General features: G+C 41.8%; 1 protein-coding gene across 1 annotated transcript in view; it reads right to left on the bottom strand.

Moving 5' to 3' along the window:
- Nucleotides 1-6,654: 6,654 nt before the first annotated feature.
- Nucleotides 6,655-21,203, bottom strand: part of Trim37 (tripartite motif containing 37) — a 103,458-nt gene continuing 88,909 nt past the window's right edge. The window contains 2 exon segments of the mRNA XM_057775894.1: nt 6,655-7,852; nt 9,809-9,919. Coding sequence (XP_057631877.1) covers nt 7,770-7,852; nt 9,809-9,919 — 194 coding nt within the window. The 3' untranslated portion in view covers nt 6,655-7,769.

The raw sequence follows: 21,203 nt of genomic DNA, 5'->3' as shown, positions 1-21,203 counted from the left end.
AAAAAAAGTTATTTGTCTTATTCATAAAGTATTAAGTTGAGTTACTCAGTACTTAAACTAGACAGATCCTTCAGCCTTAAATAAAACCCTCACAATCTTCAGGGGGCTTTGAAAAATCTTTTATTTCTATGTAGCATTGGCTGTCCTGGAACTCATTATGCAGACCAGACCAGGCTGGCCTCAAACTTGGAGATCCGCCTGCCTCTGGCTCCCAAGTGCTGGGTTGCTGCAAGGAGACTGCTTGTTTGTCCCAGCTGCCCAGAACCAAAATAACCACACAGAAACCATATTCATTAAAACACTGCTTGGCCCATTAGCTCTAGTTTCTTATTGGTTAATTCTTACATCTCAATTTAACCCATTTCTATTAATCCGTGTATCACCATGTGGCAGCGGCTTACCAGGTAAAATTCCCAGCGGCTGTCTCTGGCGGATCCATGGCATCTCTACAACTCTGCCCTTTTCCCCCAGTATTCAGTTTCGTTTCTTTGCCTACCTAAGTTCTGCCCTACCAACAGGCCAAGGCAGTTTCTTTATTCATTAATGCTAATCACAGCACACAGAGGGGACTCCCATATCACCTCACCTTTTCTGTTTAAATAATAAGGAAGGGCTAAACTAGCAGGGTGGCCAGGAACTGGGCAGCAGAACGAACAACTGGGCCGTAGCTCCTCTTACACTGGGTAAAGTGTGCATGCCAATACTGGAGATGGAGGTTTTCTTATACCTTATGAACATGGAAAGCTGCAAATCGTGATGCTTTAAGTATTACCATCCACCCACCCAACAAAAAACAACAGAGAGAGAGAGAGGGGTTTCTTCTTGTGCTCCCCACTGGTTTAACTGGGATAAGAAAAGGGGGCCAGTAGAAGAGATAGTAGGAAGGGTGGAGCCTGCCCTGAGCTAAGCAGAGATTCCTCATATTATTATTATTATTCTTAGATCTTTGTACCCAACTGCCTAAGCTTTCCTCCATGTCACTGAGTTTCCGTCTTGAAAAAAATAAGGGAGTGGCGGCTCTAAGTCTTTCTGAAGGGTTTTGTCTAGAGGAATAGTCACAGAAAGGAGAATGTATTGAGAGAAGTGAACTCAACTATGCAGGGCATATGCATCTAAAGCAAAGCAGTAGTTCTCAGCCCGTGGGTCTCAACCCCCAAAAGGTCATCGAAAAACACAGATATGGACATTAAGATTCATAAAAGTAGCAAAACTATAGTTATGAAGTAGCAACCAAGTAATTTATAGTTGGGGCACCACAACATGAGGAACTATTAAAGGGTCACCGCATGAACCCAATTAACACACGGTGACTCCCTCTCTACCAGCAAGACTGATTTCACTGTCACAACAACCTTACATTTCCTAATCTCTTTGTCATTTAGGCCATAGCATTACTTTATAAAGAAAAAAAGTTCTGAAAGAAAGATGTATTTGAAAGGGCTTGCTTTGCAGGGACGATAAAGAACATCTTATTAATAATTATTGGTGTTTGAAAAAATCCTAAAATTTGATAATTAAGACGAACATGTCTTTCTAACAGCATGCCATATAATAAGTCTAAGGGAATCAATAGTATAACAATTATTTAAATTAAGACTTTAATCGGCCGGGCGGTGGTGGCATATGCCTTTAATCCCAGCACTCGGGAGGCAGAGGCAGGCAGATCTCTGTGAGTTTGAGGCCAGGATGGTCTACAAGAGCTAGTTCTGGGACAGGCTCCAAAGCTACAGAGAAACCCTGTCTCGAAAAACCAAAAAAAAAAAAAAAAAAAAAAAAAAAAAAAAAAAACTTTACTAATGTTACCTAATTAACAGAAATGATTGTCTGGGGTTAGGGTCTCTCTCAAACGTAAAGCTTTACGTTTGGTCCTGGGCTAGGACCATTAGCTTTGACCTGCACCTGTTATCTTAAGATCAACTAAGAAAGGACACTTCTTTGTGCTTTAGGAGCCTACTTTTGCTTGGCCTCAGAATAAACTTATGGAAGAAACTTTATTTGTATTTCAAATACAGTTTCTTTTCTGATTCTTCAAACTGTTCAAATATTATTTAGTAACAAAGAGTTTCTCCTTGAACAACTGGGTTTAGTATTCCTTAGCTTAGTTGTAGGATGATGCCCCCCCATCAAAGAATTTCCAGGTAAAGGTGTCCTGACCTTAAGGCGCAAAAACAGGTCCTGACACACAGGTTCTATCTAGTTTTTCTGATCCATTTTTAAGAAAAAGGGAAAAAGTGTGAAAAACTGTCAAAAATGATCTGTGTTTGGAGAAATTGTTTTTGCAAGTGAGAAACGAGAGTTTTAACTAAGGCTGAAAAGGCCCCGCCTCCACAGTGGTGTGACAGCTGGACCAGCAGAGTTGCTAAGGACTTACCAGGAGAGGCGACTCACGGAGGCACGCCTACACTGCAGTCTCTCCTCGACACACCACCTGCCTGTACTACTTGGGCAGTAGTTCTGGGTGGGCAGAGAAGCAACAGGGGCTCAGCCTGCTAATGAGTCAGCCAGAGAAAAAGTTTTCATGTAGAGTGATAGTTATGCAGTTCAAACTACAGCGTGGTTAATGGTACTTGCCATTTGCTCTTAAGGTTTCTCAAGTGGAGATTTTGCTTGCTTTGTTTTTTAACCTTTTGTAAACATTGATCAGAAAGTCAAACTGTAGTGCCTCTCATAGAAGTTTATCTGCTTTACAGTTAGCATGTACTTATACATGACTTAGCACAAGAAACCGTGACACCAACTTCCTGAACTTACACAAACTCACAGGCTTAGCAGTCTTTTACAAGATGAACCTGCTTCAAAGACCAGCTTCAAGCTCAGGATCCCCCAGGCTACCCTTACACTTGACCAGCTGGCTCCAAGTGTGGTGGTTTCCACCAGTAAGCTGAGGTTTGGTAACTCAAACTGCACAGAACTGAAGGCACTATGATTACTGTTTCGTTCTGAAGAAAGCACAGTTATGAACCAGCAAAGGAAGACGTATTGGGGAGGCTCTGAGGGTCCCCAATATAGTATTTCTTGTACCAGAGGTGACCTTCCTGACACAGTACTGCAAAGCTGGAGAGAGAGGAGGGAGAGAGAGAGAGAGAGAGAGAGAGAGAGAGAGAGAGAGAGAGAGAGAGAGAGAGAGAGAGAGAGAGAGAGAACACGAACTTCCATCAGCTGCCTGGTCTCAGAAGATCTACAACCTTATCAACAAATCCCACGGTTGGCTTTCTGGTGTTGACAGCCTCATGCTGAGTGAGGCATCTTGGAGAATAAACTACCAGCTTCCAACCATATGACTCCTGTCACCTAGGAGAGTCCAAGGACTTAGAAGCTACTTCCCAGAACATGAATCAGAACAGCCAAGACTACATTATCACATATATGACAACCTTACTCATAGGCTGACTGTAAACGACCCTAATTCTTTAAGCAGGTAAATGAATTACAGTGGAACAACTAGTGGAATGCTACCTGGCAAAGCAAACAAAAACAAGTACTGAGTCACACAAGACAGAAAGGTGCTTGTGCTTTACATACTGTGTGGCTATACACTGTGTGTGTCTATTTCTATGACACTATGGAAAAGGGAAAATTAAATGGACAAAGTAGAGTGGTGGACAGAACTCTGGGGAAGTGTTACAAACGGCCACCACGGGGAATTCTTAAGAAGATTGCAGACTGTCATGATTAATCTAACTTTATTAACATTGAACCACAGAATCACAATACAGAGAGTAGAAAAGAAAAGTGCTATACTAGTCTTGAAGTTGAGAACTTAAAAATGACATGCTATTGAAAATCTGAAGACTACAAGAAACTGTACACCAGCTGGGTGCCAGGGCATGCATCCAGCTACTGAGGAGACTGAGGAAGGAGGACCCCTTGAGCACAGGAGTTTGAGCCAGCCTGGGAAGTATGTAAAAACCCATTTCAAAAACACACACGTGATAGTCACAAGTATAGAGGTCAGATATACCATTAGTGACATAATATTGACTTAATGCTAAAAAGAGAAACGTAGAAAGGAAAAAGCATGGGCCGAGCATGATAGTGCTCACTTTTAATCCTAACACTCAGGGGGCAAAGGGAGGCAAATCTGAGTCCAAGCCAGCCTGGTCTGCAGAGAGAGTTCCAGGATAGTCAGGACTACACAGAGAAACCCTGTCTTGAAACACCCAAAAAGAAAGAAAACAAAAAATTAGTTCAAGTTAAACAACTAATACACCATAGCCAGTGATCCAGGCTTCACATGGTTGGCTATTACAGTAGGAGCAAAACTTACGATGAGCCCTGAGGGATTCACCCACATTTTTTTTCTAGGAAAAACAAACAGAAAAACAAACAAACAAACAAACCAAAAACCCACTTTAGCTGGGAATAGAGGCACATGCCCATGATCCTGAGGCAGGCCCAGCGCGGGCTACATGAGGATGGCCTAAAGGAGTTCACATGCACACCTACCCACCGGCTGAGCGGAGTGACGGACCGCTGACAGTGAGCATACACCTCCACTGCTATTTTGTTTCTAACATGATTTTCAGTAAAAGTTCCTCAAAAAGTTTAATCGTAGCTGAGCATGGTGGCTCACACTTTTAATTTCAGTACTTGGGAGGCAGAAGTGGGTGGATCTCTGTGAGTTCAAGGTCAATCTGGGCTACATAGTCTCACTATGGAAGAGAAAATACAAGGTGAACTTTTGGCATCCTTTGATTAAAATACAAGAATGTAATAACAAGCCAGGCAGTGACGGCACAAACCTTTACCCAGCACTTAGGAGGCAGAGGCAGGTAGATCTCTGTGAGTTCAAGGCCAGCCTGGTCTACAGAGGAAGTTCTAGGACAGGCTCCAAAAAGCTACAGAGAAACCCTGTCTCGAAATCTCCCCCCAAAAAAGAATGTAATAATAGGACATATTAGAGCCAGGTATGCAGAGCAGTAGACCTCTATGAATTTGAGGTCAGCCTAGTCTGCACACAGTTCCACATCAGACAAGTGACACAATGAGACTACCTCAGGCCAAACATATCACAAGAGTAAGATGAACGTACAGAAAGGATGCAGCTCAGTTGTCAGCATATACAAAGCCCTGGGTTCAAACCCCAGCACTGATTAGGCATGGTGGCACAGTCCTGTAATCCCAGTATTCCTGAGACTGGAGGACTAAAAGTATCAGAAAGTGTCATCCATGTCATCTATGACAAGCCTAGATCTGTCTTTAAAAAAAAAAAAAAGGTACTACAAACAAGATTCATTACATGATCATCGCTATGGTTACATACGGCACTAACAAAGGAATAGCCGGGTCAAGGTTAGACAGGAATTCTCACAATTTTCCTAACTCTTAGAAATCTAAAATTATCTCAAAATAAAAACAATAATAACAACAAAATAGGACAATCTTTCAGCTTTTTATTTGTGTTTGCTTAAGCAAAATAAACTGAAAAAGGTATTGTGTCCAAATTTAGAGCATTGCATAATCTCCCTGAATTTCCCACGTGGGGGCAACATACAACTTGTCTATCTCAAAGATGACAAGGACTCAATGAACCAAGTTGTCAAAATTATTCTGAAACAATAGGATCACATACACACCTTTAATCCCAGCACCTGGGATGCAGAGGCAGCCTGGTCTACATAGTGAGTTCTAGGCCACCCAGAGCTACATAGTAAGAGCTTGTCAAGAATAAAAAAAAGGCTGAAATTAGTGACATAGCCAGCACCACACCTGCACTGGTGCCAGGCAGCTCACAAGTGGCTGTGACTCCAGGAACAAAGTCTTAAACCCCCTTCTGGCCTAGCCAGACACCCAAATCACATACACATAAATGAAAACTTAAGAATTCTTAACAAAAAAACCTAAGTATTTGAGGAAGGTTTCAAGTAAAATGAAGGTGGGTGGCTCCTGAGGAATGACACCTGAGGTTAGCCTCTGACCTCAGCATATATGTGCACCTGCAAACACATGAGTATACACATGAACACAAAACAAACACACCTTAATGAAAAAGGTACAACAGAAAACCTAATAAAATTTACATCCAACAAAAAAGAGAAACTTTTTTTAAGAGTGGTAGGGAAGGTTGATTATCAGAGAACTAGAGGTGCAAGAGGACAGGGCGCAGCAGCGCAAGGCGTTCTACTCTCACGCCTCTGAGCACAGCCCAGGGGGCACAGTTCCTCCTGGCACCATCAAAACACTGGGTATGCCTGACACTACAGTTCACAGGTAATGTGCTTGTCTAGATGCCAAACATTTGGGCTCCTTTCCCAGCAATATCAAATACCAAAAGCAAAGCACCACCCAGGAGGACACTTTAGTATGTAGGATGCTAGGGATCAGGGTAAGAACCATCCTTTCTGCTGATGGTACATGCCTTTAATTCCTTCCAGCACTCTGGAAGCAGAAGCAGGTGGATCTCTGTGAGTTCAAGGCCAGCCTACTCTATAGAGTAAGTTCTAGGACAGCCATGGCTACACAGAGATATTCTGTTGCAAAACACACACACAAAAAGAATATTCTTTCCATAGATTCTACTTCTGTCACTTATGAAGAAATCTTCTGGTTTTTAAAAGGAAGTCTAGACTAGAAACCCAGCCCTTAACAAAATGCCACTGCAATAAAATAAAACATGGCCTTCTGGTCCCACTGTCAATAAATTGCAGAGGCATATTCTCTCAAGTTAATTTTATTAACAAAAAGTGCAAGCTGTTTAGAAAAAAGTAAACTATGAATCACAGCATTCAGCAAGCCATCAGCCATGGGGAGTGGACGAGAATCACTAAAACAGGAGAGAGCGCTCTCGCGTACATACAAGCCATGCTTCTGAACAATCTCTTGGCCAACTGTAAGTGTAACTTTTACAAACATACAATAGCTCAAACAACTTGGAAGCACAGTGGCAAAGTTTGGCAATAATTTGGGGTAATTAGGAATGAGAGAAAGTCTTACACACGGTTTCATGTTGACCAAGATTGCAATACGCATAAATCTTTAAATGCACTCACTGAAATCAATGTCCAACCAATGGAAATGGTTTAAAAATATTAGTTGCACTACAGAAGTGTTTCAGGAAGCAGAAAAGATGAAAAAATTTCAAGTGACCTTACATGTGTTCACAGAACCTTCCACCAATGACTTAACTCACGTAAATGAAACCTGTAAAGGCTGCACAACTGAATGAAGATGTACCATTAATCAGTATGCCAGCACTTGAACAAGTGAGAAAAATAAATAAAATTTAGGCTATCATCGTATTTCAAAGAGAAGGGTCAGTCTGGTGTTGCTATAGTTACTCAGGGGAAGTGTCCACTGTTCATAAGCAACTTTTCTGTCCACTCTTATACAGGCCCTCATGAAACTACAAACTAATGAAAACTTAAATACGGCCATCTAAATCATGTGTCGAGCCTAAGACAGAAGAGCAAGGAAGCTGAACGAATCACAGTCATGCACTGCCTCTAGGTGCTTTCTGGAACTTAGTTGGCTATCAGTACTGGAGACAAGCTGCCTTTGTTAATGTGCTAATGCTAAATTGACTGAGCACTTACACTGTTAGTTCACTACATTAGAAAGACCCCTTCCTCTGCTTAATCTTTTCCCATGTGCTACTACTGTTTTGTACTAGAATTGTGCTCCTTCTAACAGTTTCAAAGTTACTCTTTCAGGTAGAGATGACCAACAAATGAAACTAAACCTGATTATCTGACTGCTGACAATTTTGAGCACCAACTTCCAACAAATTTCAGGGCCCAGGTAGCTTGTAACTCGGTTCTCATGTCTGGCAATTACCTTCCACCGCCTTCATCAGTACTGAAGTGGAGATTTTCAGGGTCGATTTGTTCACCATCAGGAAAACTGGAATGTGAATCTAAGAAAAGAATTGAATGAAAAAGAAAAAAGCAAATGTCAGAAGGCAAGTTTTCTTTGCTCAGTCTTTACATGACCTTACCAAAAGTTTCACTGATAAAGATGTGTAAGGTGTGGAACAAGCCTGTCTTCAGAGAATGTAGAGACACCCACAATTAGAAGAGGAAAGCCACAATTCCACCGCACCCTCTGGGACACTGCCCAAGGAACAAAGATGGTGGCATTCTCCAGCCTCAGTCCACACACAATAAACTGCCTACATAGTAATCACAGGACAATGCCACCAGCACTCTAAGCTGCCTCAAACCTGGACACCTCTGTAGAACAGAGAGAATTACTGATGCCACAGTAGTGCAAAGCACCAAATACTTGTCACTGTACTGAGAAGGGAACCACAACTAGGAGTAGGCAACCCCAGCATAAGCCTGGTACCTCACAGTGTACTTTCCTTTTATACTATATCTGTTATGTTCAGTCTCTGCAGCAGAAACCCCATCAAAACACAGAAAATTAAGCTGTCCTAAAATAGAAAGAGCCAGGAAAATGGCTTGGTGGGTATAAACTCTTGCTGTTTGCCTGACAGCCTTAGTTAAATCCTGACAACCTTAGCTAAATCCTTAGAAATGGATTTGATGAGACACATCTGTAATCCCAGCATTCCTATGGTAAGATGGGGGCAGAGACAAGAGTCACCCAGATTCACCAGGCCACCCAGTCTGGAGTACAGAGTGTAATGGCAGAGTCAAGGAAGACTGCCACAAAACAAAGTGGAAGGAGAGAACTGATTCCCCAAAAGTGGTCTTCTGATTTCCATATACTCGTTGACATGCACAAAAGCTTTTTAAAAAGATCAGGTTTCTCTCTATAGCCCTGGTTGTCTTGGAACTGGCTCTGCAGATCAAGTTGGTCTTGAACTCAAGAGATATGCCTACCTCTAAATCCCTGCTGGGATTAGAGTCATGCACTACCACTCCTGGCACAAATAATTTGGGGGCGGGGTATAGGGTTTCAAGACAGGGCTTTTCTGTATAGCCCTGGATGTCCTAGAACTAGTCTGTAGATCAGAATGGCCTTGAACTCAGAGATCCATCTGTCTCTGCTTTCTGAGTGCTGGGATTAAAGGTGTGTGCCACTATCACCCAACACAAATTATTTATTTATTTATTTATTTATTTTTAATATTTATTTATTTATTATGTATACAATATTCTGTCTGTGTGTATGCCTGCAGGCCAGAAGAGGGCACCAGACCCCATTTCAGATGGTTGTGAGCCACCATGTGGTTGTTGGGAATTGAACTCAGGACCTTTGGAAGAGCAGTCAGTGCTCTTAACCTCTGAGCCATCTCTCCAGTCCCACAAATAATTTTTTTAAAGGAAAAAAATACAGATTTCTCTTGTTCAGTTTTTTCACTAAGAATTCTTTTCTAGAGGGAATAGGAAGGAATAAAAAACTGACTCCAGAATTTGTATGCATGCATAAGAAATAAAAGGGTTTTAAAAGTTATAGTATGCCAGAAAACAGAAAAAGTTCTGAAGAGAGGGGGAAAATATAAAACAAAAACTAAAAATCCCATACACACAAAACTTGTGCAGAGGATGGGAAACACTTCCTATCACAGGATGCAGATTAACTATTTAGGTGCTATAGCCCGCCCACTGTCCCTGCTGAAAAGTCTTTGTTTTGAAGTATCCTTGGCCACAGCTAGACAACACCAGGGTGCAGGCTTTTCCACACAGGAAGTGGCACGCAGGCGGCTAACTGAGCAAATATAACCTGACAACTTCCTCAGTACTTACCATATCGTTTACCACAGAATGTTCTCTCACAAATGACAGTAATTTTTTAAAAAGAAGGAAAAGCAGCAGAGCAGAGTGAGCAGAAGCAGCAGCAGAGGCAGAGAGAGCAGCAGCAGCGATGCTCTTAGGAACCTGTGAAAAATGACAACATGCTGCACCTTCGTCTGGGGGCGGAGCCAGGAACGGATCATTGAAGGACCCCATGCTGGTGTGCTCTTCCTGCTCCTCATTCTCAGTGTCACAGTCAATGTCGCTGTCGCTACTCATTCCTGGGGGCAGGGAGAAGAGAACACGACTGATAAGAATCTACAGTTCCTGAAAGGAAAAGGAAAGCTGGCGAGGACTGAGCTGAGCCCCTACTGATTGATTCTAGGCCGCCGCAGTCCCACACAACAAACACACATACACAGTAGCCACATGCGCTTCAATGCTCTGCGGTTTTCACTTTTACTTTTTTCTTCAATTGAAACTGTGTACCCTGATGGTGAGAAAATATTTCCACATTAAACGTTTCCTTAGCAAGTTGTAAAGACAAAACAACAAACCCCCAAACAGGCACTTTTTCTGTCTGGTTTATTGCAAGGATTAATAGTTTCCAGCCAAAAAATTCACAAATACAGACATACATAATAGAAATGCATAAAAATTCCAAGAATTCTAGCAATAGATGGTTTCAGATCTATTTGTGTCTCTCATGTGTGTGTAAAATCAATTTTGACTTTAGATACTCAATTATATATTTTTCATTAACACACAGTAATTACACACAGGGTGCAGTGTGTCACTTTAATGCCTGTTTATAATATGTAATGATCAGGATAGTTGACATATCTGCCACCTTAACGGTTTATCATTTACCTATGTGGGGAACATACAAGTCCTTTCTACTAGCTATTATAAATTATATATTAGGGCTGGAGAGATGGCTCAGAGGTTAAGAGCATTGCCTGCTCTTCCAAAGGTCCTGAGTTCAATTCCCAGCAACCACATGGTGGCTCACAACCATCTGTAATGAGGTCTGGTGCCCTCTTCTGGCCTGCAGGCATACACACAGAATATTGTATACATAATAAATAAATAAATATTTTTAAAAAAATAAATTATATATTAATCATAGTTGGCCAGTTATCCTACTGAACTTTGGAGCACTAAGTTATTCCCGCTGTTCAACTGTTTCTTTACGCCTATTAACTATCCTCACTTCATTCTCCACACCCACCCACCCACTCACTCAGTCTTCTCACAATTTCTGGTAGCCACCATTTTAATTTATTTATTTATTTGGTTTCTCTGTGGCTTTGGAGCCTGTCCTGGAACTAGCTCTTGTAGATCAGGCTGGTCTCAAACTCACAGAGATCCACCTGCCTCTGCCTCCCCAGTGTTGGGATTTAAGGTGTGCGCCACCACTGCCCAGCTGGTAGCCACTATTTTATTGTTCACTTCAAGATCAACTTTTTAACTTCCACATATAAGTGAGAAAATGTGTTATTTTTTTCTTTTTGTGCCTACTTTAATAAAACAATTTTAATAAAACAAAACTCTCCAGTTCAATCTATCCTGCAAATGATGTGATTTCATTTGCTTTTAAAGCTGAATACTGTTCCATTGTTTATAGTTTCCCTGTTATATATGGAATACGCTTTGTGTACCACCAAGCAGTGGTAGTGCAGGCCTTTAATCCAAGCACTCAGGCAGAAAAGGCAGGCAGATCTCTGAGTCTGAAGTCAGCCTGGTCTAATAATCGAGTTTCAGGACAGCCAAGACAACACAGAGAAATTCTGTCTAGGAAAAACAAAACACACAAAACCAAAAAACATTTTGTCCCTTCTGTAGCATACCCTGAGCCCTCAGTTTGTGTTACACACGTTAACAATTAGGACCGTGCCCCGAGTCTGCCCTCTGCACCTTGACCAGTCATGGCTTTCTATACTGGTCTCTGCTGCAGGAAAAAGTTTCTTTGATAGGTAAGGCTAGTTAAGAGTTCCACCCATCTCTTTGATGAGTAAAGGTAGAAAGAGCTACATTAATCTTTGGGTACAAGGATAAGCATGGAGAATGCAGTTAGGGAAGTGGCAGTAGGCCTCTAGGGCCCAGGCATGAATTCCCCCTAGTAAGAAGGCCTTAAGGCCAATCAGACAGCTGTAGGTTACCCCCAAGATATTAAGTGCCACTACTGCACCTGCTCACTGCTGTGGTTTGTAGGTTTTACAGCTGGGCAGGGCTATCCACTGTTTCTCTCCCCAGGCAGCGCCTTCTGGTGGGATAGAGCTAGTCTTCAGGGAGCAGGCTTCCAAGTCAGACCAGCTCCATTCCTCCAAGCCTTCTTTGTGAAGTGTGTGGCTTGCCCTTTTTTTGTGTGTGTATTTGTATTTGTGTGTGTACATGTGCATGTGAATTCTGAGAATCAAACTCAGATCATCAGGCTTGGCAGCAAATGTCCTTACCCGCTGGGTCATCTCACTAGCCCCCCAAATTACAATTCTCTTTGAAAGAACACACACACACACACACACACACAAGCAGGATGGTGGTGGCAAATGCCTTTAATCCCAGCACTCGGGAGGCAGAAGCAGTCAGATCTTTGTGAGTTCAAGCCTAGCCTGACCTACAAAGTCACAGAGAAACCCTGTCTCAAAAAACCAAAAACAAAGTCTGTCCATAGATATAAGAATAAAGAGGGTCTGTAGATGATGGAAGGAGAGAACCAACTCCCTCAAACAGACCCCCTAGGTTGATTTCTCTAACTACCACATGGGAGTCACTGGAACATCACACATGGTACACTCCAACAAGCATAACTTTAAAAATTAAAAAACATCAAGAAATTTTGTGTTTATGCCATGCTCATTAAGAGAAGAAAATTGTTAAAGTAAGGTCTAAGTGCCGTGTTTCAGTCAGTAGTGTCTCCAGAGGTTACACATAGTTGAGCACATGTCCTTATGGCACGATGGAGCATCCTTTGGATGTATACCTAAAAGTAGTATTACTGGGTCTTGAGGAAGGTTGTTTCCTAATTTTTTGAGAAATCGCCACACTGACATCCAAAGGGGCTGTACCAGCTTGCACTCCCACCAGCAATGCAGAAGTGTTCCCTTTCCCGACAACCTCTCCAGCATAAGTTGTCATCAATGTTTTTGATCTTCGCCATTCTTACAGGTGTAAGATGGAATCTCAGAGTTGTTTTGATTTGCATTTCTCTGATGACTAAGGACGTTGAACATTTCCTTAAGTGTCTTTCAGCCATTTTAGATTCCTCTGTTGAGAGTTCTCTGTTTAGGTATGTATTCCCATTTTTTTTAATTGGATTATGTGATCTTTTGGTGTCCAATTTCTTGAGTTCTTTGTATATTTTGGAGATCAGACCTCTGTCTGATGTGGAGTTAGTGAAGGTCTTTCCCCATTCTATAGGCTGTTGTTTTATCTTGTTGACTGTGTCCTTTGCTTTACAGAAACTTTTCAGTTTCAGGAGGTCCCATTTATTGTTTCTCTCAGTGTCTGTGCTGCTGGGTTCTATTTAGGAAGTGGTTCCCTGTGCCAATGCGGTCAAGTGTACTTCCCAGTTTTGTTTTGTTTTTATTTATTTATTTTTTTTTTTTGGTTTTTCGAGACAGGGTTTCTCTGTGGTTTTGGAGCCTGTCCTGGAACTAGCTCTGTAGACCAGGCTGGTCTCGAACTCACAGAGATCCGCCTGCCTCTGCCTCCCAAGTGCTGGGATTAAAGGCGTGCGCCACCACCGCCCGGCTGTTTTTATTTTTTTGAGACAGGGTTTGTCTGTAGCTTTGGAGCCTATACTGGAACTAGCTCTTGTAGACCAGGCTGGCCTTGAACTCACAGAGATCCACCTGCCTCTGCCTCCTGAGTGCTGGGATTAAAGGCGTGCGCCACCATCGCCTGGCTGTTTTTGGTTTTCAAGACAGTTTCTCTGTGTAGCCCTGGCTGTCCTAGAACTTGCTATGTAGACCAGGCTGGCCTCAAACTCACAGAGATGTTCTTGCCTCTGCCTCCTTACTGCTAGGATTAAGGGTGTGTGTCACTACTGCCCTTTACATAAAGAACACATACACATGCAACATTTTTGCTCCAAAAAGAGGAATATACAAGTATTCTGGTTTTGAGTTTGTTTTGAGATGCTCACAGTTTTATTTCATAGTGCAGTTTGGCCTAAAGCTAACAGCAGCTCAGTCTGACCCCAAACTGAGGTCATCCCCTTGCTTCATTTCCCAAGTACTAAGATGATGGCCTTGAGCCACAATGCCCAGCTAGAATACATTATTTTACCAAACCCTAGCTCCATCTGTGAAGCAGCACTCCCACCTTGTGGCTCCTCATGGAACTGGGTCCTAAAAACACAATTCTCCAAATTGCAGCTCTCCACCTGACTCTTTAGTACTTGTTCCTCACTGATGGTGCTTAGGAAACACTATTAACTAGAAGATGTTTCAGAAACACTACGAGGAGAAGGAAATCTGTAGTTATAAAATTCTGAAATGATTTTATAACTGAAGCTGGCTGGGGACACACACCCCTTAACAATATCAGATGCTTGAAATTCATGGAGAGGCAGGCAAATTTTTTTTTATCTACTAATGATTTACAGCTACCCTTCTCCTCTCCTTCTAAAGCAGTGGTTCTCAACGGCTGGTGCCCTTTAATATGGTTCCTCATCTGTGACTCCAACCACAGAAGCATTCTGTTGTTATAAAGCAATCTTGCTACTGTTATAAATTATAAGTATCTGCTATGTGACCCTATAGGATTCATGACCCGCAGGTTGAAGAGAGTCCTCCCTCCTCCGCATGGAGTGGGACCAAGTGACTGGACTTTGCAATTTTCCTTAGAGGTTGAGTAGTAAGGACTTACTTACTGCTTTGAGAAAAGCTTCCCTTGTTGACAGAGACACAGAGAATACACAACCCTCCCACGAATTCCAGGAAGTGATTCACAGTTCTTACCAAAATTGCAACTGAACTGTCACTCTCAACACAGCATAGCATGGGCATATAACTCATGTCTGTAATCCCTGTACTTGGGAAGCTGAGAGATCAAAAGTTCAAAGTCACTCTCATAGCAAGTCGGAAGCTAGCCTGGGCTACAAAAACACACACACACCAAACATCTAAATTTTCAAACTCTGAAACCACCCTATCACTTGCCTGCCTCTGCCTCCAAGTGCTGGGATTAAAGGCGTGTGCCCCCACCTCCCAGTGCTTGATTTTTTGATAGTTCATCTTGATTACCTTAAAGGTGATTAGCAATAGCAAGCCATCACAAGTTGCAGTTTTGTTTTTGTTTTTTTTGTTTTTGTTTTTTGGTTTTTTTTTTTTTTTTTTTTTTTTTTTTTTTTGTTAGCTACTCTACTAGCAATGTTTTTACCAGCTGTGCCAAGGCTTTCCCCATGGAATGGGTATTATGAGTATCCCGGACTAAATGAGAGATCTATGCTGCTTTAGCAGATCTCAGTTCCCAAACCAGGCAGTGCTGGTGCAATTTTAATACCAGCATTCAAGAGGCAGAAGCTGGGAGATCTCTGTGAGTTCGAGGCCAGCCTGGTCTATAAGAGCTAGTTCCAGGACAGGCTCCAAAGCTACAGAGAAACCCTGTCTTGAAAAAACAAAAAAAACCAACAACAACAAACAAACAAAAAGCCCAGAATGGTCCCCTAGGCTCATATGTTTGAATACTTGGTTCCCAATTGGTGGAACTGTTTGGGAACTGATGAGGACATGTGGGCTTGAGCATGCTGGAGGAGGTGTCACTGGGTTAAGCTTTGAGGTTTCGAAAGTGCCATTCCCAGTGGGATCTTTGCTTCCTGATTGTGGATTAAGATGTAAGCTCTCGTTTCTTCCTGCTGCTCTTCTGAAGAGGCAAGCAGGTTTTTGCCCCCCTCCCCTTTTCACCCTTCTTTCCATAAACTCCACACTCAAGCTCTATCTGCACAGGGTATTTGTCTCCCACCCAAGGCCCTCACCCACCAAGGTCCCAACTTGCACAGTAATCATAACATGTATGTAGAAGAATGAAAATAGATCCGTATCTATCAGCATGCACAAAACTCAGTTCAAATGGATCAAAGACCAACATAAAGTCAGCCACACTGAACCTTATAGAAGAGAAAGTGGGAAGTACACTTGAAGACACCGGCACAGGAGACCATTTCCCAGTAGCACAGACACTGAGAGAAACAATTAATAAACAGGACTCCTGAAACTGAAAAGCTTCTGTAAAGCAAAAAACACGGTCAACAAGCCAAAATGATAGCCTACAGAATGGAAAAAGATCTTCACTAACCCCACATCAGACAGCACCCAAAGGATGCTCAATCGTGCCACAAGGACATGTGCTCAACTATGTCCACAGAAGCATTGTTTGTCATAACCAGAACCTGGAAACAACCTAAATGCCCATCAACCGAAGAATGGATGAGGAAAACGTGGCACATTTACACAATGGAGTACCACACAGCAGAAAAAATAACGACATATTGAATTTTTCAGGAAAATGGGAGGAGCTAAAAAAATATTGAGTGAGGTATCCCAGACCCAGAAAGACAAATATCATATGTACTCACTCATAAGTGGTTTTTAGACATAAAGCAAATAAAAAAAGCTTACAAATCACAATCCCAGAGAACCTAGACAACAATGAGGACCCTAAGAGAGACATACATGGATCTAATCTACATGGGAAGTAGAAAAAGAAAGGATCTCCTGAGTAAATTGGGAGCATGGAGACCATGGGAGAGGGCTGAAAGGGAGGGGAGAGGCAGGGAGGGGAGCAGAGAAAAATGTAGAACTCAATAAAATCAATTAAAAAAAAGAAAAGAAAAACAGAAAAAGGGAGAAACCCCAAAATGCCATCATACACTAGCTCCCTACAGAACAGCCAGAAGTAACACATCTAGCTAGCGCCTGTGTATTTGCTTTAAATAACAATTCATCAATGATTGAAATTCAAATGAAGAGGAAAGTTACGGTTTCACTGGGAGAAATCAAAATACCTTTGAAAGTTGTTATTCTTTTCTGCTAACCTATATAAAAGCAAGGGAAATGAACATAGCATTGTTTTAAGTAACTTCTATTGTTAAAATAACCAAATATCTTATTTGTTATCAGATAGACAACTTTGGAAGAAATATTAAAAACTATAACCGAGACAGGTGGTGGTGGCGCACGCCTTTAATCCCAGCACTTGAGAGGCAGAGACAGGCGGATCTCTGTGAGTTTGAGGCCAGCCTAGTCTACAAGAGCTAGTTCCAGGACAGCCAGGGCTGTTACACAGAGAAACCATGTCTCTAAAAACAAACAACAACAACAACAGATTATTTATATATATAGTGATGAATTCCTCTATAAGAGCAAAGGAAGACTGGAGAATGATGCAGTGGTTAAGAGTGAGTACTGCTATTACAGAGGAACTAAGTTCAGTTCCCAGCATTCACATCAGGCAGATCAGCCTGCTAACTTCAGCCCTAGTGGGACCTAATGCTGGTGGCCTCCATGGGCACTACTGGCACACATATGCACATACCCACACATAGATACATTACATACACATGATGCAAAATAAAAACAGCAATATACAGACAATAATCAAACCTGACCTCAAACAAAAGATTTAACAGTATTGTAATAAGCCGTGTCTTTGTTTTAAAAGATTTTTAGCTTCATTTATGTGTATGTGTCTACATGAGCATAAGCCATGCACATGTAGGTGTCCCTTGAGGCCAGGAAAGCCCATGTGACCTTCTCGAGCTGCAGTTTCAGATAGTTGTAGCCACCAGACATTTATTCTGGGACCAAACTGGAGTCCCCGGGAAAGGGAGTAAGTGCTGGTAATGACTTCATCCCCTAATCAGCTGTTTAGGGAGCACATGTTTCTTTTTTTTTAAAAATATTTATTTATTATGTATACAATATTCCATCTGTGTGTATGTCTGCAGACCAGATGAGGGCAGCAGACCTCGTTACAGATGGTTGTGAGCCACCATGTGGTTGCTGGGAATTGAACTCAGGACCTTTGGAAGAGCAGGCAATGCTCTTAACCACTGAGCCATCTCTCCAGCCCGGGAGCACATGTTTCTTATAACACTATGGGTTGTTAGTCAAAATTCATTGATTGGCATGTAGGTGCCCATTTTTTAAACAGAAAACTATCTGCAGTTCTGTAGTTTTTGCCCTGTAAATAATTTGACTGTTAAGGTATGTCCTCTGTCCCCCTTCTCCCTTCCTTCCTTTGTTGTTTTTCTCTCTTTTTTTCTGATGTGGGAGTGTCATATATCAATCTGTTGATTTTATTGGTTAAGTAATAAACTGCTTGGCCCTCATAGGTTAAAACATAGGTGGGTGGAGTAAACAGAACAGAATGCTGGGAGGAAGAGGAAGTGAGCTCAGACTCGACAGCTCTGCTCTCTGGAGCAGACGCCATGCTCCCCTCTCCCCGGCAGACGCAATAAAGCTCCGACCCAGGATGGATGTAGGCTAGAATCTTCCCGGTAAGCACACCTTGGGGTGCTACACACATGAATAGAAATGGGCCAAGCAGTGTTTAAAAGAATACAGTTTGTGTGTCATTATTTTGGGGCATAAGCTAGCCAGGCAGTCATGAGTCGAGCTGTGGGAAGAGGCCCACAGCTCCCTACTACAGATGGCGCCCAACGTGGGGCACTGAATCTACAGAAAGCTTGAGAAAGCTTGGGAAAGAATAGAGTAAAGCATGTTTTCTTGGTAGCAGCAATTTCTCGGGTCTGCTCTGCCTGCTAGAGGCAAGCAAGTGCTCTCATCTAAGAGAGGCTTCCTGACTCAGCTTTAGCGGCAAAACCCTGCAGCTCTTAAGAGGTCCTGCCACAAAACACTTAAATGGTATTGATAAAAGCTGACTGAATGCTTGTTTGTTTTCAGCTGTAGCAGGAAAAAGGTTATGCTGTTTTAAAATGTGGCATTCTGGTCCGTCCTGCCAGGGTAAACTCTGACTCTGAGGCAGGAGGTCAGCTACAGAGAGAGCATTTGAGTGTTGTAGCTTGTTTGCTGGCAAGGACCTTGAAACGCCACAGAGTTGTGGTGATAAACATGGCTACAGCCAGTACCTCTGCCATGAGGCTGGAAAGCTAAGGAATTGGCTGGATTTAGCTGGCAAAGTCACGGCTTTAATCCTACCCATATTGCTCAGTAATTTAAAGGCTTGTGTGGTCAGAAAAAGAGAGAGATATAGTAAAGAGAGATTCAAAGACAAAGAAAACTTCAAATGATTTACAGTGTGTTTAAAAATATATGCAGGCTGAAAGATAAAGTTCTTAAAAGTAAAAAAACAAAAATAAGGAAGTAGTTGGGTGTGGTAGTACACACCTTTAATCCCAACACTTGGGAGGCAGAGGGAGATTGACCTCTGAGACTTCAAGGTGTGGTAGCACACGCCTTTAATCCCACTGCCTGGGAGGCAGAGACAGACAGATCTCTGTGAGTTCAAGGACAGCCTGGTCTAAAGAGTTATTCCAGGACAAAGATGTACAGAAAATATAAAATAAAAATAAAAGTAAACGAAATAGAGGTTAAAATAAAGCCGCACAAAGATGGAAAATACAATGAGAATCTTGATACTATATGCTATTATGCTCTGTTTGAATTGTTTGAATGCTGAGGAAGGAGCAACAGCTGCTAAAAGATACCTGTATATAAATGTTGCTGAACTAATCCAAGATAGATATTTTCAAAATACCTTGACTTCAGAATTTGGATCTAAGGATATGATACTTTGGAAAAGAGTTTCTTCTTTTGTTTTCACAGAGGATGAGACTCTTTGGATTGCTTCTATTTCAATATGGTATGATAGACCACGCCCTCCTGAAGGGTTGCTGTGAACACCTTCAAAAAATTACTTTGCTCTACTGCCGACTGAGAGGAACCTAGCACACAGGTTATACCATGAAAGACCTGATTAACAGCGCCCACATTCAGCAGGAAGCAGTTTGGAGTGAAATAACTGCGCCCATATTCCCAAATATTGTTTATAAATGTTCTTTTGCATTTAAAGGGGGAGATGATATAGATGTGAATAATTTGCATTGATATGAATCTTGGTTTACTGACATTAATTTAAGGTCAATTTTATTATATGTATATGTATTTCTGATATTGATTAAGGTATTGTGATTGTGTAGTTCACTTAAAAATGTAATGTATATAGGTTGTTAATGGATAATTATCAATAATAGTCAAGCTTGTAGTCATGTTAGTTAGATTTTCTAGATGTACATAGATATATTTTAGATAGGCATTCTTCATATCTTTCAAAGATTATAAAATATGGCATTTTAAGTGTTTTAATAACTTAGGGTTTTTCATGACAATGAGACACTCTGCTCCTGGCAGCACCAATCTACTTCAAGCAGAAGATGGGCATCGAAGAGGCACCTTATGGAGTTTGTTAGACATTTGGGCAAGAAACTGCTCTTGCCTGGACTGTTGCATAAACTGGACACAAAGAACCCGCAGAGAGAGGACTGCTGAACTTGCCTAAAGGTGAGATGATCTTTCAGGGTTCCTGATTTATGAAAGAGTCTGCGAGACATTCTGCAGGACACAGCAGATAGTGACTGAAAAGCCTTTGAAATTTCCTGCTTCATGGAAATGTCTGCTGGAAACTATGGGCCTGTAGGCCGAAGATGGATGCCCCAACGGTACAGAGAAACTTTGGATGACTGTCAAGGCAGCGAGATGTCTCTGTCATTTCTAGAGTTTGAAAGTTGCTTATTTTTTGTTTGCTTGGGTAATATTGTATCTTTCTGGAGTCTGTGATGGAGTTGAAGAATAGATAGATAGTTATAGTTTTCCTTAGTTATGATAAGGATAAAATAGATGGAAATATTGTAATTTTTACTTGATAACTATTTTGTTATATGTGATTTTGCTATGTTAAAGTTAAAGCCTTCCTTTTTTTTTTTTTGTTTAAGCAGAAAAAGGGGAAGTGATGTGGGAGTGACATATATCTGTTGATTTTATTGGTTAAGTAATAAAGAAACTGCTTGGCCCTCATAGGTTAAAACATAGGTGGGTGGAGTAAACAGAACAGAATGCTGGGAGGAAGAGGAAGTGAGCTCAGACTCGACAACTCTGCTCTCTGGATCAGACACCATGCTCCCCTCTCCCCGGCAGACGCAATAAAGCTCCGACCCAGGATGGATGTAGGCTAGAATCTTCCCGGTAAGCACACCTTGGGGTGCTACACACATGAATAGAAATGGGCCAAGCAGTGTTTAAAAGAATACAGTTTGTGTGTCATTATTTTGGGGCATAAGCTAGCCAGGCAGTCATGAGCCGAGCTGTGGGAAGAGGCCCACAGCTCCCTACTACATTTTTCTTCTATTTTTGATTTATTATTTTCTTTTTTTTTATATTTATTGAGCTCTACATTTTTCTCTGCTCCCCTCCCTCCTTCAGCCCTCCCACAAGGTCCCCATGCTCCTAATTTACTCAGGACATCTTGTCTTTTTCTACTTTCTACTTCCTATGTGGATTAGATCTATGTAAGTCTCTCTTAGTGTCCACATTGTTGTCTAAG

Source organism: Chionomys nivalis, chromosome 7 (assembly GCF_950005125.1).
Source record: "Chionomys nivalis chromosome 7, mChiNiv1.1, whole genome shotgun sequence".
Lineage (NCBI taxonomy): Eukaryota > Metazoa > Chordata > Mammalia > Rodentia > Cricetidae > Chionomys > Chionomys nivalis.
Note: the sequence above shows the minus strand (reverse complement) of the source record. Positions and strands in the feature narration are given on the sequence as shown.